Below are 24,146 nucleotides of genomic sequence, written 5' to 3' on the forward strand. Positions count from 1 at the left end.
GTACACGTATATCCATGGCCTCTCTTCGACCTCACATATGGATGCCCTGTTTCAGAGTCGATGGAGACAAGCTTAACGCGTTTTTCAGGTAGCTTACTAAAAACTAACTAATCACAACATAATAGACAGCTTATCTTAGCGCTTAATGTTAACCTTATTAAGGTTAATGATATCATTTACTCTTCTAATACAATTCTTAAAACAAAGGATATATAGGATTAGTCTAATAGGTAAGAAGAGAGAAGAAAGTACTAATAGTTATTGCCAGCTCGTTAGGGTGAACTCATTACTAACTTAAAAGATAAACGAGAAATAAGATTTGTCTTAGTAGTATTCCTAAAGTGATATCCCCATCGCAGCTATTTCGTCGGCATTGAACAGCGGCTGGGTCAGCAGACAGCCAATTTAGGCTTTCGGGTGCTATAATGGGGGTTTTCATCGGCGTGCGGCTCCGCCGTCCGACGCCTGATGATTCGTTGAAACGGGTATCGGCAGGTTTCCTGCACAAGTTTTCAACGTAACAACCCACGCAACCGCTCGTTCCATCGCCTACCCAGGGAAGGCAATACCTACTACCCAATCAACTGCCGACTGCATGTGTGTATACCACAGAGACGAGTGAACGCGGAGCGTGTCCCCAACAGTCGGAAAGATACGGAGAACAAATCCATTATGTTCATCGTGGTGTGGGCCCCCAACAGTGACAATTAGAGAGGCACATAAAACTACAAATGCCGCCAGTGCTCACGCCCAAGAGCTTTCCTCTTAGCAAGATTCAACGCTAAATAGCTTGGTTCTTGCAACCATGACTGACTCGAAACAGCACGACCAGACATCCGTCCATGGCGACGACATCGAGAAGTATTCGGCACCTCGGGATGTGCCGGTGGAACACGCTGCCTCAGGCATATCCGCAGCTGAGAATGCGGCCTTGGTGTTCAAGCAAGACGTGAGAATCATACCTCTCTCCGCCTTCATCTACCTGCTCTGCTATCTGGATCGCTCCAACATCGGGAACGCCAAAACTCTCAATTCTCAAACGAAGGATGACCTCCTCTCCGACACGGGCGTGACCAACTACCAATATATCATCGCGTTGATGGTCTTTCTGATCGCCTACGCCGTCTTCGAGGTCCCGTCAAATTATTTCCTCAGGAATTCAAGCCCAGTCGCTGGATCGCCTTTTTGATGCTGTCTTGGGGTGCTTGTACCATGGGCCTCGGCGGAACGCACAGCTACGCCAGTGTCACGGTTGTTCGCTTTTTGCTAGGCGTGTTCGAGGCCGGCCTCTTTCCTGGCTTAGTGTACTACTTGGCTTTTTGGTAGGTTGCCCTGAGGCAGAGTCGGCTGTGGCTTGACTAACAAGGACGCACAGGTACCGTAGTGAGAAACGAAGTTTGCAGGTTGCCATAATTCTAGCCAGTGCGACACTTGCTGGCGCCTTTGGTGGTGCCATTGCATTCGGAGTCGGACATATGAATCAAACTGCTGGCATGTCTGCCTGGAGGTGGCTATTTATTCTGGAAGGCTTGCCAAGCATCCTCTCGGCTGTCTCTGTTTGGTTCTTACTCCCAGACTACCCAGAGGAGGCCGCATGGTTGACGGCCGACGAAAAACAACTCGCGGCCCGTCGACTTGCAACGGAGGGCTCCAAGGGCACTGCCAAGTCTTTGGACTGGCAAACAGCGAAAGCCACACTTACAGACTGGCGACTTTATGCCCATTATGCGATTTACGTGGGAATCTCGGCCCCGTTTCCTCGCTGTCCCTGTTCACTCCGACCATTACCGCTGGACTGGGGTACACTTCGTTGCGCGCTCAATTAATGACAACACCTCCCTACGCTGTGGCCTACGTGTTCACACTGGGGGCCGCATGGTCTGCTGACCACTTCAACGCACGGTCGCTGCACTCGACGGTGTTCAGCACGATCGGAGCAGCCGGCTTCATGGGTTCGGCTCTGCTACCACCGACAGCCTACAAAGAGCGCTATGGATGCTTGATCGTTGCGGCCACGGGCTCGTTTGCTTGCATTCCCCCGCTTCTTGGTTGGCTGAGCAACAACCTCCACTCCACCGCACAGTGGGTCTCGCCCTTGCTATGAACATCTCGTTCGGCGCCCCTGGCCAGATTGTGGGTGTGTGGATTTACAAGGCGAATGAGAAGAAACAAGGCTACCCCAGTGGCCACTGGACAAATGCCGCGCTATTGTTCTTTGTTGCTACTGGCTGCTTGACCTTGAGGTTCTACTACAGGTGGAGAAACATGAAGTTTGCTGGGGGCAAAGGAGACGGCATGGTGAGAGAGTTTACCTACTAAGCCAAGCAATGGATTGGCGAGGGGACGAGGAGATGGTTGAGCAGAAACTGGACTGGAAGAGGACCAGCGAAACAGCCATGCTTGCAAAATTATTATTTCGGTGCCAAAAAGCGAGCGGCTTCTACGAAACCTGTGATAGCACTCATCAAATTCATGCCAATATGCGAGGCCCAACAGCGTCGTTCCAGCATTACAGTTTTGTCTCTCGTTCATTTTTTCATGCTATAGATACCGAGGTAGTTGCCTTCGGTGTCCTCAAAATGTTGCATGAGCGCCATCTCACCCTCGGGTTCAATTCCAGACATTTTCTTGCCGCCGTTCGAAACGATTTTCTGGCTCAAGTCAGACGCTGTTTGATGGATTCCACAGCTGGTGAACTGTCAAAGGTCTCACCTCTTCCCAAGCATTAATATCGTCCACATATAGGTATAGCACAACGCCTTTCCTGCTCAACCCGCTCCGATTGGCAGCCCATTCTTCCTGGGACACTCGCGTGATGCCACCGCCTGGACATGGCTGGCCGGGAGCTTCGAACAATGCGATTTCGTTTTCGTCTAATGGTTTGCCATGGTGGGATTCACGGCGTGGAAATGTCCAGTTGAAGACCTCCGAGTAGAACTTCTTGGCTGTGCAGAGAGAGACAAGTAGTGTTAGCTCACTGTTCCATGGTAAGAAGCTTTGGCAGTCATTGATGGGTTGTTTTTTCAGTGCGATTTCTAGTGAATGTCGGAGTGGACTGAGAGACTTGAAATGGGAACTGGGAAATAGAAGATCCTGGAATGGTTTCAAGGAACATAGGCAAGGTTGGGTTGGCTCGGGCAAAGAGGGCGATACCCACCTCGAGGGACGTCAGTAGCAAGTACATTGATCCAACATGGAGTGCCGTCTTTGGGTGGGGTCCAGGTTTTGGCCATGGTGCAGGTGCTCTGTGACAAAACCAACTTAATATGTTCAATGATATGATATAGCTTTTGTAAGAGCCTTCGCCTAGGAGAATGGTGAAATGAAGACAGAACCAGCACAGGAAGGCCGTGCGAGAAGCACGTTAATATACTTACGGGCGTCCTTTCTGCCCCTCATACTCTAGGGCGTTCTTTCAATCACGATCAAAGCAGTAACTTTCGTATTCAGGCGTTGAACGCGAGGGAGAGAAGTTGGCGTTTTCTAGTCCTCCATGTCATTGGCTGGGACGGACTGTTGCCTGGCGTCGTGATGCTGCAGCCAATTGCACTGCAGCTGCAGAAGCGAGAGTTCACGAGATTTACACGCAGTCACGTGTTCCCAGGACCGAGCGGCCGCAGCAGTCTGAACCTCAGGGTGGTATTCTGGTAGAGCAATCTGACCAAATCAGCATTGGTGGATTAGCCCAGTCAGCCATTGTTATCTCCCGCAAAAGCAGTCTTTCTGTGGCTGCAAACCAAGGCGTAAAGTCCGATCACGTGATCAACTAAGATTGTGGAGGTCCCCTGAGTCAGGAGAACGAGAGCGTCAATTCTCAGCCTTATCGCAATGAATCAGGGTGAATCTGGCTAGAAAAAGGGGCTCAGGCACACAAACTCAGTGACAACAGCATGGAACGATGAGAAAGAAAAGGACAACCCTGAAGGCTGTGCCTCGGGGGTGATGCAGATGACGGCTTTTCGTGGTGAACTGACCCGATATCCGATAGCCGACACTGTGCCAAGAATTCGATCCAGAAAATTTTAAAAAGCCTCTCGGGTGCAGAGATTTTCCGTTCCTGAGGCTTTAAGCATTAGTGATAAGCGAGGGGCTACCAGCCGCCAGGTCGCCAGGGCTAAGCTCACATGCACGAGGCTGAGACCTTTTGATTACTGCAGTCGGTGTTACAGCCTACAACGATATCTAGTCTATGGAAACAGAGATTGCGTCCAGTCGAATATCATCCTGTTATCTTAATGGCTGAGGGCGGCCGTTTGAGCAATAAAAAGATTTTCAGACTAAGCTCCTAATCCTGCGCATAGACAGCCTTGATTCTGAAGCTTGTTTTCGCCCATTGAATTCTTCTGCCCCCAATCTCTGCCCAGGGCATTTCCTGCCAGCGCCCTCGGGGATGTAGCAATACTAGCTGGTATTTCCGCGTCTTTGAGCTGCAGACAAGTGCCCATGGCCTACTATTCTATGACTCTTTGCCTATATCGCCCGCGGGTGAACTCATGAGGATGCAAGATCGACCTCACCCGAGTAGGTCCTGGTTGCAACAATGGAAGGCTACCATCGGCTAAAATGCATAGCATCGCAACCTCTCAGCCCCGAGTTTCCACCCTGATAACGGAATATGTTATGAGGTGATCAATTGACAATCCATTTAGTGTGAAAAAACCCTCTTCGGTGGAGACCGAGTTGTGGCCATTTGAGGGTCAGCCTGATCGCCACTCGGTTTTTGACCTCGAATCTCACGCACCATGCCGTAATAGCCGCCTCCGCAACAATGAATGCTTGCAAAGATCTTAGATCGATACGCACATTGTGCAAATTATTCGCCCTGGACCCACGACTCCCTTGGTGCTTTTGGCGGGAGTTTTCTTGTGGCCAACGTGCTAGGTACCGATCGCCAAATGTAACCAACCCATGAAGAATTCAGTACGTCCCACTCGGGAAGGACCGATTCGATGTTGAATGCTCCTGTTTTTTGGGGGTTACCTTATCTTTGATGAGTGTTTTGCTTCGCCGTCTTCTTTTAAATCTTCAGACGTCCACTTTGCTGTCATTCTAGCATCTTGTTCCTTTCAGAGTATTCTGCTGATGCCCAACAAGAGCTCTTTCGGAACTCATAGCATCCTACATCAAGACCTACACCATGGAGAAGGACATTGAAGCCAAGGCCGAGAGCCCAGCTCCTCGATCCGACATGACTGAGGGGAACATCGAGTTTCCAAGGGCACCAACGGCAATGGGACGTTTCGTAGACAGCTTCAAAAGAAACCCCAATGCCCGCGTGACCACAGAAGCGGTGGACGCAAACGGGAAACCACTACCGGATCAACAGCCAGCTGAGCCTGCACTGGCCATGAAATTGAAGCCTCGACATCTGCAGATGATTGCTATTGGTGGTTCAATCGGTATGATTAGCCTGGATACGGGGTTGAAGTTCTCGCTCACAATATGACAGGCACTGGTCTATTTGTTGGTTCAGGCTCCGCCTTAGCTAATGGCGGACCGGCTTCATTAATTATTGCATATGGCTTAATTGGAGTCATGCTATTCTGCACAGTGCATGCTCTTGGTGAGCTTGCCGTCGCCTTTCCTGTGGCTGGTTCATTTTCGGCATATTCAAGTCGTTTCCTGGATCCAGCATGGGGATTTGCGATGGGCTGGAAGTGAGTTCTCACTCACGCAGCTTGGTCTCATTGTGGCTGACAGCGGCTAGCTACGCTCTTCAGTGGATGATTACTCTCCCTTTGGAAATTGTCGCAGCATCGATCACACTCGAATTTTGGCCTGGAAGCAGGTCTACCAACGGAGCCGCATGGGTCACCGTTTTCCTGGTTGTCATTATCGCCATCAACTTTTTCGGAGTACGTGGATATGGTGAAGCCGAATTTGTTTTCTCGATCATCAAAGTATTCGCTGTGATTGGCTTTGTCTTGCTTGGTATCATTATCAACACTGGTGGTGTTCCTGGGGATGATCGAGGATACATTGGCGCTCGCTATTGGTATGACCCTGGGGCATTTGTAAGGATTCACTACTCTTCTTACACGGCATGAATGGTTGACAGTTTTACAGAACCATGGATTCAAAGGTCTATGCTCCGTCTTTGTCACAGCTGCCTTCTCTTTCTCAGGGACCGAGCTGGTCGGTCTAGCAGCGGCAGAGACGGAGAATCCACGTGTCGCCCTTCCAAAGGCTGTGAAACAGGTCTTCTGGCGAATCGCACTGTTCTACATGGTCTCACTCACCATTGTTGGAGTACTGGTTCCATACAACGACCCCGCTCTCTTGAACGGCGCCAGCTCGCAGGACGCCAACGCATCCCCGTTCGTCATTGCAGTCCGGAACGCCGGTATCTCAGCAGTGCCCTCGATCATGAACTGCGTTATTCTTATCGCCGTCCTTTCTGTCGGAAACTCTTCCATCTACGGAGCCAGCAGAACTCTGGCAGCGCTGGCAGATCGGGGTCAAGCACCAAAGATATTGGGATATATCGACCGGTCTGGTAGGCCGTTGGTGTCGATTATCCTCTGCTCATCGCTCGGCTTCCTCTGCTACATTGTGGCGGCTGGTCCAGATTCTTCCACGCAAGCCTTCAACTGGATGATTGCACTTTCTGGCCTGGCTGCACTGTTTACCTGGTAAGTCCACTATTGTCATTCGGAATTCCTGGGACATTGTTCGCGAGGCTTTTTACTAACACGAGCTACCAGGGCCTCGATCTGCCTGGCACACATCCGATTCCGACAAGCATGGAAAGCAAACGGCCACACCCTGGCCGAGCTCGCGTTCCGCTCACAGGCGGGTGTCATCGGCAGCTATCTGGGCCTCATCATGAACCTCCTAGTGCTGATCGCACAATTCTGGACCGGCTTCGCTCCCGTCGGGTACGGCGACATGACGGCATCCGAGCGCGTCGAGAACTTCTTCCAAGTCTACCTTGCCGCACCGCTAGTGATTCTCTGCTACTTTGGGTACAAGTTCGTCCGTAGGACGAGCATCAAGCGCATCAGGGATATCGATGTTGTCAGTGGCAGGCGCGAGATGAACTTGAAGGAGATTCTTGCGGAGGAGAGAGCTATTCAGGCCAAGTGGCCTTGGTGGAAGAAGGTTTACAGGACGGTTTGCTAGCGGGGAGGGATATGGAGAAGAGCAAGCAAGTCGTTCCGGAGATTGCTATGTGTTTCATCGTCTAATGACAGTAATGTTTAAAAGAATAAGCCTGGTGGTTGAATTGACTCTTATAAAACGGTCTAGAGCTTAGAGCTAGCAGATTCGTGTAGAATGCATAATTGCTGATTACATAACCATGTTCTGTTCTGGCTCTACCCAGCTAGCAGAAAACTTTCACTAGTAACACAACAAGAGTCCTGCTATGAGAATATATAGATACTATCTGATCGCTGACTAAGTGTGCTTGCTTGGATGATATCTGCCGGTCCCGAATATCGAAATGTTCAATGGCCATGCTTGCCTGTCCAACAAATGCACACCACCAGGTGGCAATAGGATAATGGTAATATGTACATCTATCATAAGGAAGAAGTCACGACACGGTGGGCACTCACACATCAGCGCTGGTGAGGATGCGGTATGCAGATTGATCCAAAATAAATGGAACCGAAATGATTGGAATACTGGTTGCAGGAGTTGTGGACAGCGCTGGTTGTGGAATTGCTCAAACGAGACCATGCTTCATTCATTGTTGGGTGGTTCGGCCAGAGTATTTAATGGACAGTTTCTACATACCTAGACCGCTGCTTTGCTCAGCATATGCATCAGAAGATATTGTGTTTATTGATGGACGGCTTGTGGTGGGAGTGGGACAGCTGGGTAGTTCATGGTTCTCCTTAAAACGACCCACAGTTCCATTCCTCATCAGCCAGCCTTGCGTGGCCGAGAAACGTCAGCACACTCCGGAGTCAGCACCTCCTTCCTACGTTGGCTGAAAAGGAAGTCAGTAATGAAATAGGAGAATAGCAGTGCATTGGTCTCGGTCTCAATCTGCATCGTAGTCATAGCTCGAGCGGCGCTTTCCTGGATTCCAGGCGTGGGAGCAAGGCCGAGGACTACGACGCATGGTGGACTCTTGCTCCAGTTCCTTGTACTGCTTGTGTAGTTCGCAGATAAAGCCTACTGTTTCCTTGCCCACTTATATAGTCTTTTTCACAGCATCCTTTGCGGCCTGGACCTTCTGCAGGAATCGCATCTTCTGTGCAGGGTCAGGCCGGGCTTACTTGTCAGCCTTGTCGTGGAGTGACTCAGAGTGCTCCGTTTCATCATTCGAATCATGGCATCACTGCCCAAGAGGTCCTTCTGATGTTACCCTACCACACGCTTAGTCTTCCACAATGGTGGTTGTTGGTCGACGTTGTGGCTTAATGTTCTGGGCGAGGGTTTGCTGTTGGAATGGTTTGTGTGGTTCTAATGCCGTGGCATTGTTCGGCGTTCGGCGTTCGGCGTTTGCTGGAATATAAGCTTAGACTCGATGATTTTTAGATTTTGTTGAAAGAATTACGGCTGCGAACTCGAGAGAAATGGTACATGAAGAGGAAAAGGATGCCTTGTCGACATTCTTGATTGTCAGATCCTACCTTTATGGGGTCTGTTTGTCACGTGTGAATGTTTCGTCGGGAAGCTGGATTCTCTTTGTATTTGCCAAAGCGATTTCCCCGATTTGAATAGTCTTTGTTTCACAGGGTGGCTTTGCCCGCCGTCGACTGTCTCATTGGTGAGGGTCACGTGATTGTAAGGAGACTCGAAGACGTCACTGGGACGGCGACACCAAGGCAGCCTGGTCTCGTAAGAATGCTGAAACAAACTGGTGGAGCTTGGGAATGCACGGTCATTCCGACCGAAGCTCTAGGCAGTATTGGACTCTTTGCTCTGTCAAATGAGATAGAAATGAAATGGGGGATAGAGCGATTGTTCCGAGTTGACGGAACCGGCGCAATAGCTGCCGGATGGCCTCATGGACGGAACGAATAATGGACGAGGACCAAGTGTGAGGGTGTGTACAGAGCACGTTCTAGCTTGGCTGCGTCCGAAGGCATGCGATTGACGAGAGCCTTAGGTTTAGCAGTCCAACTGGCAGGTGATAGCGCACTTCAGAGAGATCCGAAGAGGACAGTGGCCGGGAGTGATGCCGGTACGGAAAATTGTTCTCATCACCTCGATACGAGAGTCAGTGATGCAGACTATCCGCTAGACAGGACTTTGAGTCTGTGAGGGGCCGTTATTATTCGCGAAGAAGAGGATGTGGGCGATTGATTGAGTCAGTCGTTGACTTGAAGTGGGTGACTCTGGACTCTACCAGTGGCTGCGTGCCTTGGGAGCTGGCGGGGCACTCATGTAGTACTAAGCACGGATACTGGATGTACTAGGTACGGATAGGTACTGAATGTGCTAGGTCCTGATACTGTATGTGCTAGGTCCTGAATGTACTAGGTACCGTTTGTGCTCCGTACTGAATGTGCTCCGTACTGTAGAACCGCGAACACGCGAGCTCTGCAGGAACAGCCCACTGGCACAAAAGAAAAGAAAAGATAAGATTCAGGCCCTCGCCCTCGCCCTCGCCCTCGCCCTCGTCCTCGTCCGGGGACCTCACCCTCCCAGGGCCATTACAAATAGTCTCCTACTCTCCGTATAACTTTTAAATGAAATCACCCTCCCTCCTCCCTACCAGGCCCCAACATCCACCATTTAATCAACATCAAACAGACGAGGCGCTGTCGAAGGCGAGAGACAACATCCTCATTAATTTCTTCTGATGCTCGGCAAAAAGGTGGGTTGCAGTCAGGTCAGCAAGTCCCAGTACAGGGGATAAGTGATGGTAGGTCCGAGCCTATCAATGGGCCTTCGTGATGGCTTTTTGGCTGCATTTAGTTAAGCTTTTCGCGTGGAAGCCCAGCAGCCGCCCCTGGATCCACCTGGACATGCCCAGCGTCCAGACATTTGCAGGCATTTACAGGGATAAATCCATTAAACGAGATGGCCTGATCAGCCTCTCCCAGCCACCCTCCCACGGGAGAGGGGAACCGCCCACACCCACGAGTATCGTACTCGCACAGTCACGGAGTCCAGCACGCCCTCACGCCCTCAACGCCCTCACACCCTCACGCCCAAACTCAACGGCACGGCAGCGCTGGGGGTTGTGCTTTGGCTCTAGGCCTCCTTCCCGGGCGGCCAGACGGCCACTTCCAGTAGTGCCTTAGGCTTAGCGTCGTCCTAGCAGTGCCCACCTGCCTCACGTCCACCGACAACCCCCCCAACAACAGCACCTATGGCCGTCACTTATAGCCCACTGTGAGTCACGCCATAGGCTCGAGCACTGCATAGCACTCCGTAACTGTCACTGAGTGACTGGCCCACCGCCGTCACTGTTTTTCCGACTTGTGCCTGGTCGAGTGCCTGTGCCTTCCTATTCCCGAGTTTGGGATCCAGATCAAACTGCACCTTCCACCCGTCGCCCATCACCACCACCACTTCTGAGGATTCGTCGCCCATATTCTTTTCGCTTTTTACTCCACTAGCATCACCACAGCAGAGCACAACAGAACGCAGCACAATAACGTCGCCCTCGCCCTCGCCACACCTCACTTTCATTTGACACCTGTCTTCCATTCGACAAATCGGATCACCCACCCTATCTGTTTACCAGCCTCGGCCTGGCCGTGTCAGCTGCAAAAGAAGAGAAAGTGAAGTGACCAACCACTCTTGGCCCCACGTCCCAACAGCCAACTCGATCCCCAGGACTCATCCATCACCAGCACACATCGCACAAAATCTAGAAATGCTCTACTCCCTCGAACCATCTGCCGACGCGCACAGCCATGTATGAAGGCACCTCCACCTTGGATCCATTGCTCCATTTCTGGCCCAAATGGCCTCGGATTCAACTCTGAGCAGTCGCGTTTCCTTGATTTCCCTCGATCCTGCTGTTGCCTCCCACATTACTGCCACCACCGTTCCTTCGACCTCTCAATATGGCTCCAGTCCGAGAAAGAGTACAAAGACGCCCGACACCGAGATCACTCATCGCCATGTCAGGAATAACTCTGCTCCAAATACCCTCGACAAGAAACGCTCCAATTCCCTGCGCCGCGTCAAGAACAGCACCGAGATCCTGAGACAACGCTCTACAAAGTCCGCGAGGAAACAAAGGCAGCAAGACCCTGTATTAGACACAAGAGGAGGTCGCAACTTCACCGTCGGCAATGTCGGCACGGGTGGTATCCTGTATCTCACTCCCTCCGCCTTTCAAGCGCCAGGGCTGCACTCCATCAATCCAATATCGCCTCCGACCGTCACCACTCCTGTCACTGCGCCAGCCCTGCTAAGCCACGAGCATCTTCAGACTTCCCTCCAGGCTGTCTCGGATTCTTCCTCTCAAGCCCGTTCCACTTCTCCCAAGCGATCCATTCGAGCGAGCAACAGGAGGGTTGCACGTCCCAATCATGCCCGGTCCCAGTCCTTCTCGACCGTCGAAGAACATCGGCACTCCCTGTCAGCCCCGGTCCAGTCAAGGACATTACGGATTGTCATCAATCGCCCAGACACTGCTCGTCCAGAAACGGCAAAAGAATCTATCGAGGAGCTGAATGAGGAGCTGTCGCCCACTCTTGAAGTGCCCATCCCGCATTATCGCATTGGGACCTTTCGCTTCAGCAATCATGGCACTCCAGTTCTGCGCAATTCCTCTTTCACGAGAGCCTCCGCCACTGGCTCAGACATGACCCCCACGGCAGCCACTGCTCGTCTTGACCAATACTTTCAGGGTCCTCCGGCGTCCAGTCTCAAAGTTTTTGCTCGACCCCCCCCCGCACATTTGGGAGTTGAAGACGACCCAGCAACATTGAACCCTCCTGGTTTATCTTCCGACTCGACAACTTCAGTTCAACCAGCTGCATTCGATCAACTCACCCAGATCTATGACGATCCCTCCGTCGTTCGTTATTGCCAGAACGTCAGAGAAATCACCGCAGCAACTCCGGCAAGAATCATTGCCCAAATTTCCTCCGACTCCTTTATGGATTATGAGTTGGTCTCGGATTTCTTCCTTACCTTTCGATCCTATATGTCGACTTATACCGTTCTTGATCTGCTTCTGGCCCGGTTAAGGTGGGCTATCGCTCGGTTGGAGGACGATGGAAGAATTATTCGTGTGCGCACATTTGCTGCTCTTCGGCACTGGATCCTCAACTATTTCATGGATGACTTCTTTATAGATCTTCGTCTGCGAGAAAGATTCTGTGCCGAAGTCAACAAATTGCATCGTGATGTCAAAGCCAGTCCAGAAAATGGGTATAGCGACCTCAAGCTTTTGCGCGATCTGAAACGGTGCTGGAACGGGCGTTGCTCACTGTGCTGGGATTCTGAGGGCTTCGAACTCGATGGTGATCAGGAGGAAGATCTACTGCCCGGTGGACCGATGGACATCCAGCAATCCACCCCGAGACCTCGCACGGCGGTCAGGCCCTTCCATCCTCCTGCCGAAATCCCTCGACCGGACATTCTGCGTGGGCCTTCCCATAGTTGGTTTGAGGTTGACAAGACCGCCACCGGTTTTCACGACCGTCAGCTGTCGACTGATTCTGATCAGATCCCACCGTCTCTCGGAAGCGATGGCAGCTTACAGGCGAACTCCTGCTTCCCACCGAAAGCTTTTCTGCGCCCTAGCCCCGAGGCTAACGTCAATGCGAAGGGTCCTCATCCAGTGTCAGTGCAGCATCGTAGGAAGAACGCCCCTGCCAATCTGCAGGTGAACACTCATTCAGGCATCGGGACCAAGCCAAGCCACAAGAGAGGTGCCAGCTCCATTGATAGTAATCGTGAATCAACACCTCGGAAAACCGAAGCTGAGCCAGAAGCCATCATGGGCGAGGAGGGGAATATCATTCGCGGGCTCTTGTACAGTCCCAGCGCGCCGTTTGTGCAAATCATTGCTACAAATTCGACACAATCCCTTGACCGAACCGAGGTGGGAGGTATGCGGGAAGGTCCAAGGAGAGCGCACGGAACACAATCTGCCACCCAGCCCACTGGCAGAAACATCTTTGGGTCCTTGCGCAAAGTATTAGGAAACAAGCAAGGTCAGGTTGACGTGACACTCGTTACTGCGTCACACTCGGCACAAGATGTACCCATCCGAACCCAGAAGCCAGCAATGCCACTCAACCTATCCAAGTCACATGATGAGTTGCGAAACCAAGCCGGGCTCGCCCTCGCGCGGAAAGGCGAGGTTCGCATTGATCTTTTGTGTGCAGCGGTCTGTCAAAACTATGAGAGCAAGTTTCCCTCCAAACATCGCATCACCTATGGAGCCTTTTTCACACACAATCCGCCCATGGCGCCGGCTGACAATACTGATGGTGGATTGAACACCCCGCGACTCAATAATCGTGCCACTGCTCAAAGTGGCTCTATCCTCATTGTGGACGATACAAGACCCGAGTTGCCTTCCATGTCGGGTGCCCTCCGCCCTAACACCGATGACATGATTGGAGTCACTCCCGCATCCGAAACAGAGGCACTCTTCAATGAGGGTGTGGTCATTCTTCCCAAGGCTCGGAGTGATAGCATGGATGCGGTTGCCACCCAGAGGAGCTCTGATGTTCTTGGAACTGTGATGGATGTGCCGTCTGCAGATGGAAGCAATGATACGCTTGACAAACTCGCCACTGGTGCTTCGTTCGGTGGCGATCACTTTGCCTTGACCAGCGGACTTAGTGGAGAGAGGCTTAAAACTCCAACAACAGTCAGTTCGAGGACGGAGCGAGAAGGTAATACAAGCCTCGACTTAGCACGACCAAACGAGCAAGATGCATCCTCAGAGAAAGCGTCCTTAGTGGATGAAAGTCATGATGCAGGTGGAAAAGGAGATGAAGATAGCAACTCCCATGCTAAAGACGAAGCACCCACTCATACGCTCAGACGGCGGCCTGGTGGTGACCTTCGTCGTGTTGAGAACGTACAAGACCTAGACCATTCCACACACCATAACTCGTTGGACACTGTCAGTGCCGCATCTGACTCTGCTCATGAATCTTTACTCATAATGAGAACTGATACTGGTCGTACGATCAAAAGAGATCCGGACCCTCCGCGAAAAGCAATCTCAATGATCAATACGCACTCATCTCAGCACCTCCGACCCTCGTTCGAGGCGGCTGTCGCTGAATTTTCGGCTATCCCGGATGACGATGATGGAGGCTTAGAAGCTACGTTGATGAAGCTCGAAGGCCGTTATGAGAAGAAGTCGCCCCCAATGGAACAGCACCCATTAGATACGACGGGTAAGAGAAGATCCTTACCAGACCTCAAGACAAGCTCACATATCGATCTGAGAGATCCTGTTCGACAAGCGCGGCAATCACTTGATATCCAGATTCGAGAAATCACGAATGATCTGACCTCACGCACGTCTCTGGATGGGCTCCAGCAGGCAAGCAATCCGACATCTCTTGGTCTCAAGCAATCCTCTTCTCGCAAGTCATCGATCTTTGGGCTACCCACCGAATCTATCGCAGGTTCCGAAGAGTCAGATGGGTCCTTGCCACTATTGAAGCGCGATGCTGCCCACGAAAGCACGACAGGACCGGCCAACACTATTCAAGGTCCAGTTGTCGCCCCTGGATATTTTGCTCAGGACCCCCCTCAACTGTTTCATTTGCCTAAAGCACCTCCGCCGAGTGGAAACAAGCATGCTCACATGCAGAGTATCTCGCGCCCGGACACTGCAAATGACAGTGCTAGGTCATTCCTCCTAGATGAAGATGAGAATCTCTCCGACTTATCATCCGAAATCTCAGTGGACATTATCAATTACTCTGACGTTGTTGACAACTCCATGGCTCCCATGCTCGCGGCCCCTGGAACTGCGATATCCGGGCTGGAAATCCCGGCTCATCCTTTGACATATGCCTCGGTTGTCAATTTGAACGCTCTCGAACAATCGGCGCGAACATCTGATTCGATCCCCCATGAGATAGACCCAGCAAGACTGCAGGCAAAAATCCCAAATTCTGTGCCGCCTCGTTCACGGGAGAAGCCCATGTCTCAGCCGCTCTCACGTGTCCCTGCCGGACCTGCACATGTTCCTTTTGTACTCGCATGCGACTCTCAAGTTCTTGCACAGCAACTGACGCTCGTCGAGAAGTCCGCTTTGTCGGAGGTTGAATGGTCAGACCTGGTGGAAATGCGTTGGGACAGTAAAGCAGCTGAAGTCCTAGACTGGGTGGATTGCTTGACGCAGACCAAAGTACGGGGCATCGACCTGGTGATTGCCCGCTTCAATCTCGTGGTCAAGTGGGCCATGTCGGAAATCATATTGACCCAGGATATCCATGAGCGTGCTCGAGTGATCACCAAGTATATCCATGTTGCTGCTCACGCCCGCAGGCTGCACAACTATGCGACAATGCTCCAATTGACAATCGCTCTCACCTCTACGGATTGTACCCGTCTCACCAAAACATGGGCCTTGGTCTCTGCTCCTGATATGTCACTACTCAAGCACATGGAATCTCTCGTTCAACCTATTCGAAACTTTCATGATCTTCGCCTTGAAATGGAATCCGCCGATCTCAGTGATGGCTGCATTCCCTTTATTGGTCAGTCAATCATACCTTGGCAGGAGCCTCTTACTAACTAAGCTTACAGGTTTGTACGTTCATGACTTGACCTACAATGCCCAAAAACCATCACGTATCCCCAGTGGGCCCGGACGTGAGTCACTGATCAATTTTGAGCGATATCGCACTTGTGCCATCATTGTCAAAGGACTACTGAGACTCATCGATGCCGGATCCCGGTATAGCTTTGAGCCGATCGAAGGAGTCATTGAGCGTTGTTTATGGTTGGCGGCTCTGCCTGACGATCGCATACGAAGTACGAGCAAATCCCTGGAATGGTAATCCAAGAAGCGAACACAAGGTCAAAGCGGCCTTTGTGATAGTAAGTAATCTGATGGGAGGAAGTAGGCGGGTGATGAGCAGCAGCCCCTGTTCAATAGGTTTCTATGGCCCATTGTGTTGTTTGTTCTTCAGCGATTCAGCAAAGGCGCAGATGCTGAGTGTTCTGCTTTAGTCTTGCATATGTTTTCCCTTACTGATTGATCCGTATCTGGGTTGGGATGAGCAGAACACGTGTAATTGTGCATATTTGGTTTTTATTATTTGTTGGTCTGGCGGGCGGTCTGCTCAAAGCATTGAGATGACACTTGCGGGCGGTGCGGCTGTCGTACACATTATACTGCTGGCAGGATATATACCCCTCAATATCGGAAGCGACGCGATCATGGTGTTTGCCTTAGTGACAGCCAATAGGATAGGGCTAGGATATACAATAAAAGTAATCTCTTGGATCAAAGATGAGTGTCTGGAGATCGTGCCGGGTATTGAGTCTGACTGTGACGAGTACCCGTACAGAGTACCCGGTACCCCGTGCACATCCCGCATTCCTCCAGACTGGAATCTATTGGTAGTATTCAAACCGGTGGCAACTAATCAGGCAAACCCAACAGGATGATGAACATGGTCCATCAATGCTCACATATTATTGGTGAGCTAAGCAGGGCCCATGGGACGAAGGTGTGATAAGACAATCTACTGGCCGCCATGGCGCTTCTCCTCCAGCCACGAGTTGCTGGGATTTTGTTTAAACAGGTCTGCTTCGTGACCAGCCGTCGTTGACGTTGGCCAGTGATGAAGCGCCCTTTGAGCCGCACGGTCGCCAGCAAGGCGAAGGACTCGATACTGCTACGCACAGTAGGCAGGAGGCAGGACCAGTTTTCCTTAAAAAAGGCCCGAACTTGGCTGGGGGTGGTGAGGCCGCCCTACTTCGCTCCATCTTGCACGACAGAAGGCCTTGATGGCAACAAACAACACTACTCCCACCGACTGGCGCTGGGTGCTGCACGATGCCTATGAGCTCAAGCAAGAAAAGCTCGAGGCCAGATTGACGAGGAAATGGGGGCCTTTTGATTATCATGTGACAGTGTGCAACAGTTTCCTTGTCTTCTCATTTAGATGGTCTACTTACTCGAGCCTTGCACAGTTTCAAAACGACCAATACACCTTCCTCGTCCCAGATAATGCGACAAAGGTGAACCTTGCTTTTCCAGGACTTGCTCCGTTCAGGCTGACTTGCAGTGCAATCAGGAGGAGATCAGCCAACTCTTCGACCAGCACAAGCCAAATCCCAGAAAGGCGGCGCGGTCCAGGCGATCATAAGGGATGCGGAAGGGAAGGAGCGAGGCAGGGGTGGGGGGGCCGCGGACAAGGGGAAGGTGGCGCGGTTGCTGGCCGAGGAGCAGCCTCCGCAGTTGCAGTTTCAGCACACCGAGTAGCTCGTTCATTATTTGATGAGCCGTGCCATTCGCACGGCAACACAGAGATTGAGAGCCTGGAGGATCCTACTACCCTCTCGTTCATAATCTGGGCCACCCTGCGTAGTGTGCCGCCACCCATGCGCACGGAGTATGCTACCCTGTATCGGGCGATGCGCGAGCAGAAGCCTCGGTGGAAGCTTTCATCTTCTTCTTCAGCCTTAGGCGAGTGACCCCCGCCTGACCAAGTGCCACCACAGACTCCGTATTGAGGCGCAGTGAACGAGCAGCCACGACGAGCCTTATAACTTTCGTTTGGCTGCCTCTTCCCATCGTCATTGCACTCCTGTTTTAATGTTGGCAAGAGCAACCTTCCAATTGCGACATGGAGCTGTTGCGAGAGCAATGCGGCGCTCATCAACACTATCCCAAACAGCTAGATCTTGATTCCAAGAACCTGAATGACTACTTTGCACGGTTGCAAGCTCGCGTGAGCAGTCTATTCTGTGAACCTGAAGATGCCTTACTGGAGGTCTTAGATCTGGAAGGGGGAGAGCGAGGTCGGTGGCATCTAAATGGGCATCCCCAACGAGACTAACCTTTCTTGAAAACAGAATTCATACTCCGAGATGCGGAGACATTCTCAGAGATTCAGCGGCTGTGCCCACTACCATCCAATGGAGCCACTGCTGAATCTGAAGCTTCCTTAAGATGTCGATTTATGTGTGAGCGCTTACTCCAAAATACCGCGTCTACTAAACCCTCATCAGCTTCTTATATGGCGAGAATTCACGGTCAAAGCTCTACGTCACCCATGACCTGGTGTCATATATCTTGACGTACCACCAAGTCCAGCCATGGTTCCTTGATTTTCTGTTCGCCTTTGGAAAACAAGAAGTGCCCCAGGATTTCCGATTTAGCTCTTTCCGACGCATACATCACAATTCCAGCAAGTTGGCTATACCAAAACTCGGCCGTTCAGGCCAAGACTACCATATGTGCTACAATCTGAAATCTGTCGAGCGGACATCCACAAATCCGCATATGCCATGGTCACTTAGACAGACGGTGGTGTACCATTCCTACGACACACTCAAGGGCCAAGCATTTTGGATTATTCTCAAGGGCAACGACTCTCTGCGGGGCGATCTGGAGCAATCTGTGCAGAAAAGGCAATCTCAAGGGCAGGACAGCTATTCAACTATGGGTCAGTCATTTGCCGCAACCATTCAAATCCACCTCGAGATCTGCGATTGGTCAATGCAAGGCTGGAGATGGTATATCAACGATCTCGAGTCCAAATTGGATCAACTCACGGAACACGGCGTCACTTTTGATATCTTTGGTGCTAAAGATCCCCTACGTTCACTGGTACCTGGCTCTGGCGCTTGCCAGAAATTGAACTACGACAAGTTCTTCCAATTCAGTAACCTGCAAGAGGCTCAACATGTGGAGGAGAAGGCAAGTAAAGCACTGTTGGCTCTCAAGAGCAATGCTAGCAATATCGATGCTTTGAAATCGCACTATACCTCCGCTAGTAGTGTCCAAGGAAACGGATATATGGTAAACCCCTGTCTCGCGGACTTTTATGCAAAACTTGATGAGATGTCGAGCGAGCTGGATATGCATCAGTCTGCTCTGCAAGCCTTAGTTCGCCTGGTCACGGATCGGAAACAGTTGCTCTTTGGCATTCTGGAGTACGAGAACATGGTGGCGACCCGTACATTCGCAACAAAAGCGCAAACTTCGGCGGAGAACATGGAGAAGCTCACAAAACAGACAAAGCGTGAAACAGTGTCTATGAAGGTCATTACGCTCGTTACAATGTTTTTCCTTCCCGCTACATTCATATCGACTCTCATGAGCACAGATATTATCCGATGGCAACTGGACAATGATGGGACATTTCAGAAATCGGTTTCGTGGGGAGCAGTCAGATTCTTCCTCGCTCTGAGTTTGCCTCTTACATTCACAACTTTCATTACATGGGCAATTGTTTACGCAGTGATTCTTTACCAAGAGCGCAGGCAAGAGAAGCGGCTACAAGGCTACGGAAAGGCTGATGTCTGGTATCATCCTCTACCACGAATGAGTTGGCCCATTGATGTCAGTTGAGCAAAAGATTATTTGGGTACCCCATACACAGCTCCAAAAAGCAGCCGCATGTATGCCAGTGTGCAACCTGCTTTCCAGTTAGAGCGATAATCTCACATAGCGGAACATCTGCAGAAAAGCGACCAGCCTCATGCGCAGAGCCAGAGGTTATGCTGCTCAAGCAAAATAGGGAGAGAACAAGTGGTGGAAGAGTGTCCCTACACAATTGCGAACAACGAACAGGCAACCACTCCCAGTTCGAAGTTCGGATCCAATCCTAGTGCATGGAGAAAGCGGCAGCAGCTAGATTTGACATTGCTTTTGATACCCCTGTCCAAAGTTCAGCTAACAGAGGTGGGGCACAGATTCTGGCACCCTTGTTTGCCTCGCCCAAGCCTTACCAGGCGGCTCCCCCCCCCCTCCCTCTTCTCTCAAAGATTCGCATCATGCACTCAGAACAACCTCATCATCCGCAGCCTGACCGCATTCTCCAGTCTGCCTCTGTTGTTTCTTCTCTTTCCTGCCTCTCCTCGACATGCTCCCACAGAAATGCCGATCGGTATAGAGATCGAGGCCATCATAGAGCTTCTATACCCGCCCATACCTACAGCCTTGCCAAACTACTAATAAGACCATGGGCTCCCCACATCGCTTGTCGCACATGCACTTTGACCAGACACCTCAGGCCGAGTTGCGCCGTTTCCTTGCAACAAACCGAGTAAAAGGATTCCGCTTTGGGAATTCATCAAAGGCGGAGACATTTGTGCCAAAAGATGAGCTGTCGGATTTCTTGAAGACCCCGGGAAAGCTAGAGGCGCTTTTGGAGAGTGCCTGTCATAAACGCTTCACGCGCGCTGATATAGCTGCAGTTGAGGAACGCCTCCTAATACTCTCAATCCTGGTGTTGATCGATCGAGGGTATCTAATTGACTACTGTATCAAGGTTCCCTCTCTTGTTGATGCCAGACTGCCTCTCGAGAGAGCACCAGACAGCTTTTCGGCAGATCTATTTCAGCGATTCGATGAAGAACAGTGGGCATTTTGTGCATATGAGTTCAAGGATGGTCCTAGTGACGTACAGATTCTCAACGACATCATCTTTCCGATTTCTCCACGAGAGGAAAAAGGCTCTGGGAGGACGTCGACTACCTGGCTGGTGGATATTCACCCATGGTATTGTTTTTGCGCTAAGAATGGAGATGATGACGACGATGACGACGACGACGACGACGACGAGGTGAGTACCAGGTGCACTGTAACACTATTCGATTGTCTGCTATCTTTACTAACCTTACGCTAGACAATTGACGACTACTGCAAACATGAGTATATAGTAAAAACATATAATGCAAAGACGTCCTTATCGGAAAGGTCCTATCGCAATGAGCTCAACGCTTTTGAAACTTTGAGAGTGAATGAGGATGCTGGGAAACACATTGTCAAGTTTTATGGCAGTTTTACTCAAGATGGGTCCCACAACGTCATCCTCGAATATGCGGACCAAGGTACACTGGCCGACTATTATAAAAATGTTGAAGGCCCAAGGGAGCAAACCGATACAACCGATTTCTGGGAACGTATGTTCAATCTAGCGAGAGGCCTTCGTCAAATCCACGACGTCGGGCACCGGCATGGCGAGCATGACGATGGCTTCCATGGGTAAGGAATAAAATAATTCTCGGCGATTATTTTGGTGAGCTAATGTCACCAAGAGTCCACCAGGACATAAAACCTTCGAATATCCTCGTTTTCAGCAATGGAGAAAAGTCACCCTACCGCTACACCTTCAAACTTGCCGATCTTGGTCATAGTCACTTTGGGTTACACGACGAATCTGGGTCCGAGGTAAATCATAAAGTTGCTGTGGGAACTCGTACATATGGTTCGAGATAGTGTTGGCCCCCTCCAGAATCTGGTCTAACATCCTTTAGGGCCCCCTAGTCACTATGTGGAAAGACAGGTTAACTCCAAGTTTATCAACGCCGAGAAAAAAGGAGACATCTGGTCACTGGCTTGCGTTTTTAGCGAGGCTGCAGGCTGGGTGACCTATGGCCTTCCAGCTATCAAAGAATATCGCAATCTGCGTACACAATCTATCGCTAGAATCTCAGATTTCCAGGACAGCGACTGTTTTCATACTGGGAGCAGTGTTCTCCCGGAAATTGAAGCGTGGCATACAAAGCTGACAGGATTGTGCAGAGCAAGCGATCGAGTTACGCCCAATATTTGGCGAATATTGCTACAAGATTGCTTCAAAGCGCACGAACTCCGTTTTTCGGCAGATCAGTTTCTAGGACGGACATTCGATTTGCTGGTGATGCAGAGAAAAATAACGGCATCTGAAATCTACACCAGTGCCTACAGCCCCAAACAAAGGTCTCAGGCTCCACCACGGCCCAAAAGAGCCCACACTCACGATCCATCCGCCGACACTATCACCACACATCGCCCTCATGATAGTAGTAGCGGAGCGAGCTCCAACGACATGTCCTTCTTGCAGCCCCTTCGCAAGTCAGGTGAAGCCTTTGACACATGTGCGACTCCTACGACACCACCAGCAAGCTTAATAGGTCCGAATGCTAACGCAGGTCCATCTCACACCCAAGCCGACGTTGGAACCACCGCGTATGGTAGCCCTCGAGGAACAGACCTTTCGCCCAGTCCTCCTCAGGTCTCTGATAAGGCCTATCCAGGCTTGACAACAAACGTACCAGGTGGGGAATTGCCTTTCAACAACAGCCCTAGTGCGCGTCAAACACGCGATTCAGGCTGTGGCATACCAGGTATTGCGGAATCGGAGCCCGATGTCATGAGGAATATGTCACAGCCCAGCACAGAAGGAAAATTTGAAGCCGAAAAGTCCCCCCAGCGACAATGCCCAGTTCATGACACACCTGGATCAAAGGTGCCCACAATTTCGGTTGCCGAAGTTGAGCGGTGGATGTCTGGTAGAAAATTACGGCGATTAAGAAGGGAATCTGAGAAATTGCCAAACGAGGAGTATTTGAACCGCGTGAAAGGGCGAAACCACGTACGTTCCCCCTCACCCCAAACTCCTATGATACACGGCTAACTAGTTAAATGCCTTTTAGATGATTTTGGTCGATGACGCTATCTCCATGAAGGACCGCTGGCCCGAAGTCATTAATTTCTTTTCATCTTTCGCTTACCTCACCAAGACAGTGGATGTTGATGGTTCGATTGACTTGTGCTTTACAGTTTCGAATGAGAAATGCTGCAGCAAAAAATCATCCTTGTTACTTTCCAAGGTTACAGAAAGAGGTTCACATCTGAGTGCGACATCTAATCCTGAGAGTGTATGTGACAGAATTCTCTACGAATGGAAGAAGAAGGCGAATCCGAGTAAGCTTGTAAGCTGGATTAACAACCCCACGCTTCCTCCTGTCACCCTTTACATTCTCACTGATGGAGTCTGGGAAAATCGCAGCGATCTTAGCAGCTTCGTCAAGGATGTTGTCGGTTTTATGAACCAAAAGGATCTACCGCGCAAACATATCGGCGTTCAATTCGTTCAGTTTGGGAATGACAAACGCGGGACAGCTCGCTTAGCGCACCTGGACTCGGGATTGAACTTGGATAAAGATATTGTTGACACTGAGCCCAGCGACGGCAACATCTTGAAAGTTTTACTCGGCCCAGTCGATGATACCTTCGATAACCTCCCTGAATGTATCTGCTCTAGGCGTGAGGGGTCGACTTGAACCTCATGGGGGCCAGCATAATCTATGCATAGTTTCAGCATTTGTTTCTGGGCCAACATTCATCCTTTCATCCGAACTCATACCTGCTCGAGAAAGGCATCTGAGCGATATGTGGATGGCTTTCTATGGGGCCCTCTTTGTCACTGTCGTCTCAGGCGTTATTACTGTCATTACAGGAGTTATCTCACATTATATCACCCTCAGGGAGTGGCGTTGGGCTAAAATCACAGCTACGAAAAAGCTGCAATGGGTTTGGTCATATCATGGTTCTTGAAATGGCTGGCGTCTAGTAAGCAGTAAACATTCATCTGCGAATGAGGGCTCAGGAGAATCGGCGCATACTCTTTGGCTCGTCAATTTGACTCTGATACCCAGGGGGTGCTGGTGGAACACAGGACAGGAGGGCTTGGAACGTCTAGATCGTGCTAGCTAGCATACCAGTCATAAAAAGTCTTTTTCGCTAGAATAGATCGGGTGGAACTACCCAACGAGGGTAATGAGGGAGAAATTCGGAGCTTGCGAATGGTCACACATCCTGTGCTACGACTTGTGGTCTTTTCCCCTTGTTAGATACCCAGAGACATACAAACGCATGATGGGCTTTATGAGCTGTTTTAACGCAGTTGTTCTCTTCTGTGAAACAGGGTTTCTGTACACCAGGCCGCTCCAAGTTATCCATCTACGAGAACACGCAACAGTTCAAAGCCGAACTCTTGCGCCCCACACCACACCGACTACGTGTCCATGGACTATGCCCGAGTTCCATTTCCGCATAAGCAGGGTAGACCAGGACTCCCAGCGAAGCAGGTCTAACTTGAACCTAGAAGGGCTAGAACAAAGAGCCATCAACAGTAGGCCGCAGATTTCTCCGTCAACAGGTTCTTGCGCGCCCACACGACGATGAAGTTCGGCACCTTGAACGTCCCGCAGTGGCCCGTTCCCGCTTTCAGGCCGATTTGCAGGCCCATGAAGCCTATACAGGGAGGTAAAAGGAGTTGTTAGTCAGAGGCTTT

At 50.8% G+C, this 24,146-nt stretch overlaps 7 protein-coding genes across 7 annotated transcripts; 6 read left to right on the plus strand and 1 right to left on the minus strand.

Moving 5' to 3' along the window:
• Nucleotides 1-805: 805 nt before the first annotated feature.
• A1O9_01874 (uncharacterized protein) lies at nt 806-1,189 on the plus strand (the record flags this gene model as incomplete). Its single annotated transcript, XM_013407450.1, has 1 exon — nt 806-1,189. One exon carries the CDS (start codon nt 806-808, stop codon nt 1,187-1,189), a length of 384 nt encoding a protein of 127 aa, XP_013262904.1.
• Nucleotides 1,190-1,212: 23 nt separating this feature from the next.
• A1O9_01875 (uncharacterized protein) lies at nt 1,213-2,319 on the plus strand (the record flags this gene model as incomplete). Its single annotated transcript, XM_013407451.1, has 3 exons — nt 1,213-1,322; nt 1,376-1,736; nt 1,927-2,319. 3 exons carry the CDS (start codon nt 1,213-1,215, stop codon nt 2,317-2,319), a joined length of 864 nt encoding a protein of 287 aa, XP_013262905.1.
• A 209-nt stretch (nt 2,320-2,528) lies between these two features.
• Nucleotides 2,529-3,233, minus strand: A1O9_01876 (uncharacterized protein; the record flags this gene model as incomplete). Its single annotated transcript, XM_013407452.1, has 3 exons — nt 2,529-2,651; nt 2,713-3,035; nt 3,158-3,233. 3 exons carry the CDS (start codon nt 3,231-3,233, stop codon nt 2,529-2,531), a joined length of 522 nt encoding a protein of 173 aa, XP_013262906.1.
• Nucleotides 3,234-5,137: 1,904 nt separating this feature from the next.
• A1O9_01877 (uncharacterized protein) lies at nt 5,138-7,122 on the plus strand (the record flags this gene model as incomplete). Its single annotated transcript, XM_013407453.1, has 5 exons — nt 5,138-5,399; nt 5,450-5,657; nt 5,708-6,014; nt 6,067-6,632; nt 6,705-7,122. 5 exons carry the CDS (start codon nt 5,138-5,140, stop codon nt 7,120-7,122), a joined length of 1,761 nt encoding a protein of 586 aa, XP_013262907.1.
• Nucleotides 7,123-10,873: 3,751 nt separating this feature from the next.
• A1O9_01878 (uncharacterized protein) lies at nt 10,874-15,905 on the plus strand (the record flags this gene model as incomplete). The annotated part of the gene is made up of 2 exons (XM_013407454.1): nt 10,874-15,602; nt 15,652-15,905. The coding sequence occupies 2 exons, from the start codon at nt 10,874-10,876 to the stop codon at nt 15,903-15,905; spliced, it is 4,983 nt and encodes a 1,660-aa protein (XP_013262908.1).
• A 1,797-nt stretch (nt 15,906-17,702) lies between these two features.
• A1O9_01879 (uncharacterized protein) lies at nt 17,703-19,432 on the plus strand (the record flags this gene model as incomplete). Its single annotated transcript, XM_013407455.1, has 3 exons — nt 17,703-17,877; nt 17,932-18,040; nt 18,088-19,432. The coding sequence occupies 3 exons, from the start codon at nt 17,703-17,705 to the stop codon at nt 19,430-19,432; spliced, it is 1,629 nt and encodes a 542-aa protein (XP_013262909.1).
• A 739-nt stretch (nt 19,433-20,171) lies between these two features.
• A1O9_01880 (serine/threonine protein kinase) lies at nt 20,172-23,091 on the plus strand (the record flags this gene model as incomplete). The annotated part of the gene is made up of 5 exons (XM_013407456.1): nt 20,172-20,648; nt 20,739-21,070; nt 21,124-21,293; nt 21,343-22,442; nt 22,504-23,091. Coding segments are annotated over 5 exons (2,667 nt in total), but the record flags the coding sequence as incomplete, so codon positions are not given.
• Nucleotides 23,092-24,146: the final 1,055 nt, after the last annotated feature.

Source organism: Exophiala aquamarina (assembly GCF_000709125.1).
Source record: "Exophiala aquamarina CBS 119918 chromosome Unknown aczIA-supercont1.2, whole genome shotgun sequence".
NCBI classification, from domain to species: Eukaryota; Fungi; Ascomycota; class Eurotiomycetes; order Chaetothyriales; family Herpotrichiellaceae; genus Exophiala; species Exophiala aquamarina.